Source organism: Leucoraja erinacea, chromosome 31, assembly GCF_028641065.1.
Source record: "Leucoraja erinacea ecotype New England chromosome 31, Leri_hhj_1, whole genome shotgun sequence".
Lineage (NCBI taxonomy): Eukaryota > Metazoa > Chordata > Chondrichthyes > Rajiformes > Rajidae > Leucoraja > Leucoraja erinaceus.
Genome location: NC_073407.1, coordinates 18080218 through 18092606, shown reverse-complemented (window position 1 = coordinate 18092606; position 12389 = coordinate 18080218). Strand labels below are relative to the sequence as shown.

Sequence of the window (12389 nt, the reverse complement as noted above, 5' to 3'; positions counted from 1 at the left end):
TTGAGTACCGACTTATTCCACAGGCACCAACTCGAGCATGTTACTTGCTGAAGAAATTACGATCGTAGAGTTTTAGTAATTAAGAGTTCTACAGTTTAAAGAGATGTGTGTCTATGTACACGAATTATTTTCAGCTGCAAAATTCATTCTGTGAACCACTTTTGTCCAGAAAGCAAATCAGCACATAAATATTAATAATAGACTTTCAATATAATTGCTGGGTAATTGATTATTTTGATCTCCCACGAGGTTACAGTGGAAATTGAAGCATCAGCTCAAGGGTATTAAACAAAAGACAATGTAAAATATAAATACCCTGAAATCACTGCTTTCTAAATTGTCGGTATTAGGGAGGGACCGGTCTTGGTTCTAAGTGGAAGATGATCTTTTATCCAAACTTAATCCAGAAATGCTGTGTAATGTGGAAACAGAAATGCATGCCATCGGAAAATAAGGCAGATTTAATCATGGTATCTTTGGCTACAAAGGATGATATTGATAGTCACACGGAAAAACTGGGCTTGTTTTTTTCCTCGGAACGAGGAGAGATTGCATGTTTTGAGTGATTTCAAATTCAAATGACAATAAAGGAATTCAAATTCAAATTTTGATTGAACATACAAGGAGGAGTTATTTGTTTTGTCGTGTGGAATGGTAATCTAATACTTAAACCTAAGAAAGATGATTCATGATCTTCAGAGAAATGCTATGATGTTGGAAGCTTCACCAAAAATGACAGTAAAGTCAATTTCCAAAGAACCTTAAAATGGGCATAACCCTCATTCATCACATTGACCAATTCAACCATCTGGCCAGCTCGACTCATTTATTAACCTGGGTGGTTTCTTAATCCAAATGCTCTTGCTGCTACAAACATCAGCTTTACATAAACCTTCTCATCCAAAGGACAGATGATTGGGTACTTTTCCCATCAATTATTCACTGCAATATACCGTTGTGAATAAGTTTGAATAAAAAAAAAATATTCAAGTATATGTAACTCACAGCATCTGACTGGAGAAACCCTCTGGTGTGCAAGTTGCAGTTTCAGTCAAATGTTCAGTACACGATTCATGGTAGGGACCCTTTTTGAAGGGTGTTTAGTTTAGAGATACCACACGGAAACAGGTCCTTTGGCCCACCGAGTCCACACCGATCGGCAATCCCAGCACATTAACACGATCCTACACACACACACACACTAGTGACAATTTTACATTATACCAAGCAAATTAACCTACAAATCTGTATGTCTTTGGAGAGTGAGAGTATATCGAACCATCCTACCACCCGCAAGAGAGATCTCGGAGAAAACCCATGCAGGTCATGGGGAGAATGTTCAAACTCCATACAAATATGCTCCCGTAGTCAGGATTAAACCCGGGTCTCTAGTGCTGTAAGGCAGTAGCTCTACCGCTACCCCACCTTGCCATTTAACTAGACTCTACTTCACAAATTGATTTTATTTGCTGTTAAATTAATTGCTTACTTTTAAATTGACCCTGTTTTTTTGCTCCAAATTATTGCCTGACATACAAGTTAGCAGTGGCACACTGATGCTAATGGGCACTATGACAAAGACAAGACTTGTGTTCCTTCCTGGGCTACACTCTACGGTGTATTTAACATAACGCCACAAAAGCATGACGAAAGGATCACATTATGAGATGGTGGCGACCAAAGAAAATACTTCCAGCCACCATCCTTTGGAAAAGTTTCATGCAAGTGAGCAAACTTGAACAAACAACATCAGAACTTTTTCAAATCCGAGGTGAAATGCGATAACTGGATTTTTACCTCCTTGTGAAACGAAATGGCATCGTTGTAGTTTCCTAAAAGATAATGTGTGTTGCCAAGATTACCATAGGCTCGGCCTTGAGCTGCTCGATCACCTAATTCTTTGACAATTTTAAGATTCATCCTAAATGAGACAAAGAAAGAAAAATATTATAAATATTGAAAACCCAGACAATCCTTTATATTCAACATAACCACAAAATGAGGGTTTCGGCCCGAAACAGAGTCTGAAGAAGGGTTTCGGCCCGAAACGTTGCCTATTTCTTTCGCTCCATAGATGCTGCTGCACCCGCTGAGTTTCTCCAGCACTTTTGACTACCCACAAAATGATATTCATTGTAGAAATAGACTTACTTTGGACTCAAGAACTCCAATAATTTCTAACTATTGTCTAAATCTAGATACGTTATACTTTTAGAAACGCTTTCAGATACACTTGTTTTGTTTTATAATGAATAGCTTGTATGTTCATGACCAGTGTTACACAAATTCCACATCAGCAAAGAGAGTTTAATTCAAATTAATAGTTCAAACTAAGTTTGATTAAGTGGTTGTAAGGCTTTAAGAATTAGCTTTGAACTCTTTTCATGAACAGCTGTTTGGTGAAGAACAGCATTGATCCTATTGCTGCATTTTCTCCAGATACTTGGTGAATGCAAGCCTAAGTTCATCATTGTAGACTTTGGAACAAGATGGCTACTGAAGTGATTTGCTCGATGAATCAATCATTGATAGTGGTGGTCTAGTTTGTCATCCAAGATAATTTGCAACCTGCTCTCTGATGCAGGAACGGGAAAACAAAAGATGGGAAGGCAGGAAGTGAATTTTTTAAATGACACCAAAGAAATCAAGGGAAGGGAGGACATACACCATTAAAACAGCCATGATCTTATTGAATGGCCGACTCCTGATTCTATTTCTTAAAAGATACAAACTTGAAACGGGAAAGTAGGGAATATAAGCAAGGAGGAGATGGATGAAAGAAAAGGAAAAATATAAAGAAAATGAAGCAAAGAACTAGAAATTAGACCTTAATGAATAATTAATACAATGAAAAAACAATTATATGAAGCAATATTCTTGACTTCCACTTCTCTTTGTAAAGATGTAAAAGTATATTGGTATAATTTACAAAAAAGGATACACTTTCAACCATCTGGTCTTTGATGCAAATATCCTCGAATCAGATCTTTAAAATTTTTACAATGAGTTCTCTGTTCTAAGGTCCCATTCTTCCTTTCATAACCTGTCTCCTTTGAATATGCAAAATCTATATTGCCATTAATGGCATAAGGCTAACCTCATAACTGTGAGAGTTCACTTTTGATGACAAGGGACTACAGTGGTATTGAAGGCAGCAAGATCCATGTTAATTTTTCACTGAAAGCCAGGAGCAGCCTTGGACGCACTACACAAGGCATCCGTGAGACAAGAAGAATTCAGCAAAGACAAAAATAATCAAGTCATAATGAATAAGTGTTCTCATTTATGAATTCACCATAAGTGTCAGCTGCTCTACATCGGTGAGACCAAGCGTAGGCTGGCAATCGCTTCGCCCAACGCCTCCGCTCGGTTCGCAATAACCAACCTGATCTCCCGGTGGCTCAGCACTTCAACTCCCCCTCTCATTCCGAATCAGACCTTTCTGTCCTGTGCCTCCTCCATGGCCAGAGTGAGGCCCACCGTAAATTAGAGGAGCAGCACCTTATATTTTATTCGGGTAGTTTACACCCCAGCGGTATGAACATTGACTTCTCCAATTTCAGGTAGTCCCTGCTTTCTGCCTCTTTCCCCATCCCTTCCCAGGTCTCCCACAGCCCACTGTCTCCGCCTCTTCCTTTCTTCTTCTCGCCCCCCTCCACCCCCACATCAGTCTGAAGAAGGGTCTCGACCCGAAACGTCGCCTATTTCCTTCGCTCCATAGATGCTGCCTCACCCGCTGAATTTCTCCAGCATTGTCTGCCGTGCATTATTTGAAGTGACTTTGAAAGATTGAGACAATAATGAGCAAGGTAAACTCCACAATTCTGTGACAAATGGCATGGACTATGTGGGCTGAAGGGTGTGTTTCTGTGCTCTACAGGTATATGACTTCTCAGAATCGCCTCAAATTGGTATTGGAATTCAATATCCATCATTCTCACCAAGGAAACATAAAATAAAGGAGACTTGATCTCACTACTAATAATTGATGGGTCATATATTTTGCAAATGCTGAAATTTTGTTGCACTTGTTTAGAAACTACAGGAAATGCTGGACAAACAAATGACAAATAAAAGTTTTATTGGTGGGGTTAGTGAAAGGGGACAAGAAAATGTATGCATGGTGTATAAATACAGACCATCAGTTGGGTCAAATGGCCAGTTTCTCCTCAAAAACTATTATATGGAAGTATATTAATCAACTTCTCAAATGCTGCAGAATTTAAAATTGACAACAATATCATCCAGCAGACAGAATGGTGATTTTTCTTTTCAATATGTATATAGTAAAATTTGAAATTCAGATATATGTTTTCCTAAATATTTCTTGTGATAAATGAATCGGTTCTTGAAGCAGCAGTTCAAATAATTGTTTTCTCCTTCACTCAAAAAGATGGCTCAGTTCCTTGTATTGTAGGAGCTACTGAATTCCACAGCAAAGCAAAGAACAAATGACACTTAGCTGAGCCACTCACCTAGTGACACGTTTATTCCATAAGCCCCTTTTACCTACATTCTCACCAATCATAACCCGTTTGCAGATAAGGCCAATTAGTGCTCCTGATATTGAGCTCTTGTGGCTGGACCTTCTCGTGAGGCTGCAGCCGAGCCGCCAGCTGTGACGGGCTGTATGCAAAACCAACATGGCCGTGAAGGTGCCACAGTGTCTTTTCGTCTTCTAAACTGGTGTCAACTTTGATAGGCTGAGAAATAAATCTTCCCATAGTTCATGCCCATATTCATTGGCCAGGCTGGAACAATCCATTGGTCTTACATTCCCTCATCTTTGGGAAACTTTAGGACTGCAACTGTCATCCATTTTTAAATAGGTAGAAGACAATGAATGCAAGTAAATACTGGAAATTAAGTTGGGAGCAGTGAAAGAGAAAAAGGAAATGCTTTCAAATTATGCCCTTCAGAACCTTGGGACAACACACTGCACCTCCTTTTTAAGTAAATGATTCTGAAGTGTAGTTGCCCAAACAACTATCTATATAACCATTTTTCTAAAATGTGGTACGTTATTAAATGTGGAACGTTATTAAATGTGGAACGTTATTAAATGTGGAACGTTTAAAGCCTAAAACCTGATTGTTTCCTTGCATTATCCATGGAAATAATGATTCGAATTCCCATGGCATTTTTAAACAGACTGAAACCTCCCAATAAAACTTGACACCATGATTCTGAAAGAGATATTCAGACAGCTGGCCAAAAAATATGGCAAAAGGGTATGATTTAAGAGAAAGAGAAGGAGAGGGGAGAATTTCTGAACTCACTGCCCTGCAAGATGAAGGCACTGCCAATGGTGAAGCAATTCAATCAGGGATGCAGACGAGCACGAGATTGAAAAAGGTTATACAGCCATTAAGAGTTGAAATAGGACAAGGTTGTGTCTTGACAAGGGATTGAAAACTTGATTTTTTAAAGTGAATTTTAAATCACGTAATTACTGGATAGAGACAGATATGGCTCGGTAAACACAGGACTGATGGACAAACAGAACTTGGCACAAGTTTAGATATTGAAAAATGGATTGCAGACAGTCAACTAAACTGGTGGATCTCAATTAATAAGGTACAGTGAAAACCTTTTTTGTGGTATGCTATCCAGTCTGGGGAAAGACTATACATGATTACAATCAAGCCGTTCACAGAGTGAAGGTAAAGGAAATAACGTTTATTGCAAGATAGAGTCCAGTAAAGTCTCAATAAAGATAGTCTGAGTGTCTCCACTGAGGTGGACGATAGGTCACAATTCCTCTCTAGCTGGTGATAAGATGGTTCAGTTGCCTGATAACAGCTGGGCAGAAACTGTCCCCGAATCTGGAGGTATGCGTTTTCACACTTCTGTAGCTCTTGCCTGATGGGAGAGGGGAGGAGAAGGAGAAGAAGGGCGAGACTTGTTCTTGATTATGTCGGTGGCATTGCAGAGACAGCGAAAAGTGAAGATAGAATCAATGGAAGGGAATATGGTTTGTATGATGGTCTGGGCTGCATCCACAGATCTCTGCAATTTCTTGTGGTCTTGGATTGAGCTGTTCCCAAACCATGCTGTGATGCATCCTGATAAAGTGCTTTCATGTATATTTTTATTCATGTATGTGTTTCATTTTTAATGTACATCTTTCACCAAGTTGCTCATGAAAACATTTGAGTTAAAATTCCAAGCATTCAGGGAATGGTGTAAGTGAGAGTGTCGGAGATAGATTTCAGGCTCATGTGACGTGGTGACATGGTGATGTTGCCAGCGGAGGGAGGAGAGTTGATGAAGAGAGGTACATCCTGGTTTGCTTTTTTGGACCATTTTCAAGTCCTGATTTGCATGAATTTAGAAACTGCAGGGACTCAGTTCATTGAAATGCAGATACACAGTTACTGTGCAATGATGTCTGAAATGAATGCATTTATTGTGTTCCTAATGTACTCCAAATATTTCAACAAATACAAAGCACAAACACAAGATTTTCAAATTGTGGAGGAGTGCTGTCTAAGCACTGTACATTCATCATGGATAGTCAGAACACATTTTGGACAACAGTCTCAATTACTACCAATTCCTCTCAAGAGCTTAATTTGTAGGCAGATGCTGTATTACTCACTCATAGTGCTCAGTGGCCTTCTCTAAAGTTTCCTTCACTTCACTCGGCAAGTCTCCGGACTCCTGGGCAGTGAGCCAGGACAGCTGCTTCCCTTTGGCATGAAAAACATTGCCAATGTTGTACTGTGCTCGTGCTTCACTGACCTGGGCAAGGGAGAGTAAGAGAGATACTAATAGTAATCAACCATTGCTTTGAAAAATTATGGAAAACAAACATTTTCAGAAGGAAGAAACAATATTCTCAGCATCCAGTTAAGATTAAGTGTGGGACAGCAGGAAAATAAAATATTTTAACATTACACATTGGGCAACTTATTTCCCATTTTATTGTAGAATTACTTTCAATGAGGAGAGTCACAGGAGATTCAATGGGTGCCCTCGAAAAGTTAGGACAATAAATGTGCCATCTATGGAGAAAAAAAAACCCCCAGGATTAATCTTAACATGTTGGGTCCGTCTCTTTTCTATTAAGTTTGGGAATTAAAGTTAATGATACGACAAAGGTTTCAAGTGAATAGAGGAACAGAGAGGAGGGGAGAGGAAAGAATGAAAAGGGAATATCTGCGATAGGGTGAATGCCAGGAGGGTTTGGCTGTCAAAACAACGGCAATACAGACAACATTGGTTAATAGGACAAGAAACAAAACATGAATTGAGCAGAGTTGCAAATGGCTGTTTGTTGAACGTAATCATGAAAACTGAAAAATTTCATAGACCTAAAACACAAACTTTTCTTCTCTCTCACAAGATGCTGCCTGACCCATTTCCAGCATTTTCAGTTTATATTTTAAATTTAAATTTATAAAATGTTGCAATTTGTAACATGGAGAGATCCATTAGGGCAGCGAATACTTGGATGATTATAATACAATTATAATTTTTTTCCACAATTAAATATTGCTTTTGCACAATGCTCCCGGCATCATCAGTCATTCCTTGAACTTATCACAATGTAATCATCAATCAAGTAGAGTGCTGACACGGACAGAAAATTGGTTGGCAGACAGGAAACGAAGAATAGGGAATAACGGGTCCCTTTCAGAATGGCAGGCAGTGACTAGCGGGGTACCGCAAGTCTCGGTGCTGGGACCGCAGCTATTTACAATATATATTAATGATTTTGATGAAGGGATTACAAGTAACATTAGCAAATTTGCAGATAACACAAAGCTGGGTGGCAGTGTGAACTGTGAAGAGGATGCTTATGAGGATGCAGGGTAACTTGGACTGGTTGGGTGAGTGGACAGATGCATGGCAGATGCAGTTTAATCCTGTGTGGATAAGTGTGAGGTTATCCACTGGTGGCAAAAACAGGAAGGCAGATTATTAACTAAATGGTGTCAAGTTGGGAAAAGGGGAAGTACAACGGGATCTAGGGGTCCTTGTTAATCAGTCAATGAAAGTAAACTTGCAGGTACAGCAGGCAGTGAAGAAAGTGAATGGCATGTTAGCATTCATAACAAGAGGAGTTGAATTTAGGAGCAAAGAGGTCCTTCTGCAGTTGTCAGGGCCCTAGTGAGACCACACCTGGAGTATTGTGTGCAGTTTTGGTCTCCAAATTTGAGGAAGGACATTCTTGCTCTTGAGGGAGTGCAGCGTGAACTTAGCGACTTGGTCCGTACGAAAGGTAAACAAGGGACAGTGTGTTGCCAAATTGAAGATTGGCTCAGTTTCTTAGTTTTGATGACCAATTTATGTACCAATTTTTTTTTTTTTTTTAAATTGATTTTAAAAAGTCGGAAAATATATAGTAAACGGTCGTTGCGCTTTAGACACCACGATGTTTTTGATATATTAAATTGGAAAATAAGAAAAAATAATTAACTCGTCCAAAAATCGCTAGTACCATAGGATACCTCGTTGGGTTTTTGAAGAGCATTAGAGGTTTGGAGCCTCCGTGTTTTAATTTACGGAGGTACCGACCCCGATAACGGTCGTTGTGACAATGGACACCAAGCACAACGTCCGTTACGGGATCTTTACTGTACGGTATTTTGTTACTGTATTTGTCTACTGTTATTGAAGATATTTCCCTAGATCATTATCAAAACGTATATGTATGAGGGGCCATATGAAGTTTATTTATGAATTAAATATTCATGACTATGTCACATTTTTGTTGTTCAAATTGGTGGTAAAACGATGAAAATTTGTCAGTCATGAAAAATGTTTTTAGCTTTCGGTCTTGAAGTTATCTTTAATTTATATCTGTTATTTATAAGGTTTCACATGATGGGTAGATTTTTTTTGGGATTTTTTTTTAAACAGCGTATTGGTGTAAAAAAACGGAATAATAATCTTGTTCCTCAAAATCTCTCCAGTATTGTAAAAAGACACATATGCAATACCACATAATCAGCCACTTTCTAATTGAGAACGGCTTCAGTGATTGAAGTGCTTGCTCTAGTTCTCCACAGTATTCATATTGCATGGGGATGTTTTATGCAACAAGCTTACATGAACAGGTAACATAGGACATAACTAAACACCTTCTGCGTGCAAATATTAACTTTGCAATCAAGGAAGAAACAACTTAGGCCAAGATTCAGTTTTATTTTTGGGAACATCAATAATTCAGGACAATGAAATGAAGTGGATGTGACAGAGCAATGGTAACATGCAACTCCCTGCCTCAATTAAACAAATATCATCGATGACCATCTTGGAAATTAAATTGGTCAGCACATAAATCAAATGGTCAACCTGGAAAAGAAGATTACCTTATCCTTCTGTTCTATCGAGATGTCCAAGTGCCTCTGACAACAAGCAATTGCTTCATCAAAGTTGCCAAGTATCTTCAATGTATTTCCAAGATTACCACTAGCTTTTGCCTCACCAATCCGATCCCCAATGGTCCTTTTGAAAGACAGATCAATTAGTCAATGCTGTGTTACTGGAACTCAAACTAATTGAATATTTTCATGTAAGATGCAATTTATTCCTACTCAGGGCAAAGATCTACCAGATGAAGGTTCACGACACTTTTAACAAAGGCATGGTGCCATGAAATGGCACCTTAAAATAGGCATCCAAAGCTTCCCATGAATCTACAGCAAATCACAGTTACTTCAAGCATTCCTTAATTGCTTTAAAAAAAATGTTTTATAAGGTTTGGAACTATTCAGTTTAATGGGGAGATCTTATCGCAATATCCTCAGCAGCAGAGAAATTACACTCGCCTCCAAATAGAAAAGTACAATTGAGAAGCTGACCAATTGGTCAATCGTATCTGCATCGTCTCTTTCCAAGAGCAATCCATTTAGCCCACCTGAATCTTGAGTAACCAAGCAGGTTGGGGAATGGGCTCCCTGCACCTCAGATTGTTTATAACATTCTGCTCGAGCCAGATTCACCAAACTCACCTGGCCAGGGTTAGATCATGCTTGTGGTACTCCAGAGCCTTGGAATATTCCTTCAAGTAAAAGTAGGCATTGCCCAGCTGACTGTAGATGGCGCTCAAAGTCTTCAGGTCCTCTGTCCCAACCTGCACGGCAGCTTCAAAGAAGGCCACTCCAGCCTTGAAATCTCCAGTTTTGCACAGTCGTTCCCCTTCGAGGGCAAGCTCAAGGCACGAAGCCTCCATTCTGTTGAATACAAAAAGACATATAGAATTGAAGTATTCTTTACACATCACATTATTGTGCAGCAATTGCACCATCTCTCTCCAAGGCCACTGTCCAAGGCCTAACCATATAATTCATTAATGTGGTGTCTAATCGACCCTAATGTAAGCTCCAATCATAAAAACGTTCTATGACCAAGACCATCCGTTTCCACCACAAAAACACGACCCATCTCCAGTCCTGCCTCAGACCAGACACTCCTGGCCAACTTCACATCTTCTGCACTCACTCAAACTAATCGAAAGCTCTGAAGTCCATTTCGTGACTAGCATCTTTACTACCACACAACTGCTTGGATTTGTGGAACGTCCGTAACAAAATAATTTCAAAATAAAAACCAGAAATTGTCAGAAACAATCGTTAGCTAGCCACATTACTAGACATTACAATAGATGACCAAAAACTTCAAACATGCAAGTTATAAGGAGATGGAGCATTTTAGGAAGAGATCCCAGGGCACCAAGGCAGAATGATCAAAAGTATTCTCGCCTGAAAATCCACTTTAAGATTTCATAATTGTCATGTTTTACTTGACCCTGAAGGATCTTCAAGCACAGAATCGCCTGGTGACCTCCCAATTACAACGTTTTAATAACATTTTCCTTATGAAAAATAAGAGATTAAGAGGCATCCTGACAGATGTTTTAGTTCTGGTAAAAGAAGTCTGGGCGAAAAGACTCAACCTTTCACATCGATTCACATCTGCAATTCTAAATCTCTGCATAGAGATGAAGAAAATTATTATATTTGTCAGGATAAAAGAAAAGCTTTAATTTGAACCAACGTCTGTTCTTTTTCAGGATGAATTAAAAAACTGTACAGCCAATAAAATACCTTCGAAGAGGAGTTCAATATTGCAATACGTGACACTGGAAGCAAATAGGAACACAGCTCACTCTAACAATGATTAGATTACATATATTTTTAGTAATACTTTCTGGACTGAACACCAGGGCCAACTCAATGCAATAAAAAGGAACTGCGGGTGTTGGTGTATACCAAAGAGAGACATAACATGCTCAGTGAGCCAGGCAGCATTTCTGGAGAAAATGGATAGGTGACGTTGTGGGTCAGGACCCTTCTGAAGGGTCACTGATCCATTTTCTCCAGACATGCTGCCTGATCCACTGAGTTATTCCAGCATTTTGTGTCTACCAGAACTGAGTTGAACACAGTGCACGTGGGTCCATGACTGAATGTCTCATGAAATTGTAGCCATTCCCTCTGTTGTGCATTGTGCTCCAGACTTAAGGATGTGGGTTACATCCTTAACATTACCCAACTGAAATAGAACCAACTGCGCTTATGCGGATCTTCGTAAGGACTAACGACAGATATGGGGATTGAAAAGGTTCAGAGAGATTGAGGCCAAACGCAAGCTAATGAGACTAGTCCAGTATGCCAACATGGTCGGCATGGACAAGGTGGGCTGAAGGGCCTGTTTCCGTGCTGTACAGCTCTTTGACTTTATGATTCTGAAATCATAGATGTATTCAGTTGCAAATTGCCTCCACTGTGCAGGGTAGAGACAATATTGCATCCATTCTGGTCAAATTAATGGTGCAGGTGGAGGTGGTAAATAAATTGTACTAATTTAGAAACTTACTTCTCAAACTAGCATCAAACACCCTCAGAAAACTGCGCTGTAATGTGTGCGCTGAATCTGTAAGGCCCTCTTCCTTCTGTTCCTGGAGTTTATGTTCAATAAACTGGCATAACTCTGATCAAATATCAGCAACAGTTAAATCATTTCAGGCATTATTTTGTGACTTCAGGCAGTGTGGTGCTGTGTTTCTGCACTGTGATTATAATCCAAAAATATATATCAGTGGAAACAGCAGGGAAACAGTAAAGAAAACTCACATCAAAAATAAAATATTAATATCGAGGAATTGGCTGAGAAGCAGTTTCTAGAAGATGCAGCTGTTTTCATGAGACAACAGAGAGCAGAGCAGCTGGTTCTCATCATTCTCAGAGAGCCACAGTAATCATTAAGCAACCTTCGTCTGGAGGTTATGCCCTTGCTGCACCATTGAACATTACGTTGATGAGACCTATTAACACCCATTACGTGTCACATAAGCTTCAGAAGCAATCAGACCAGCGTATAAACCAGGATAAAATTGGTACCATTTACAAGTGAACCACTTTCCACGTATTATCTAC

The 12389-nt window shown here is 39.4% G+C and overlaps 1 protein-coding gene across 4 annotated transcripts in view; it reads right to left on the bottom strand.

Annotated features, from left to right (window-relative positions):
- Nucleotides 1-12389, bottom strand: part of LOC129712021 (G-protein-signaling modulator 1-like) — a 139982-nt gene that overhangs the window by 69977 nt on the left and 57616 nt on the right. For all 4 annotated transcript variants that reach the window (XM_055660147.1, XM_055660149.1, XM_055660146.1 and 1 more), the window contains 4 exons: nucleotides 9963-10184; nucleotides 9321-9456; nucleotides 6602-6744; nucleotides 1798-1921 (listed from right to left, as the gene is read on the bottom strand). In XM_055660147.1, the coding sequence (XP_055516122.1) occupies nucleotides 1798-1921; nucleotides 6602-6744; nucleotides 9321-9456; nucleotides 9963-10184 (625 nt within the window). The remainder of the gene's footprint in view (nucleotides 1-1797; nucleotides 1922-6601; nucleotides 6745-9320; nucleotides 9457-9962; nucleotides 10185-12389) is intronic.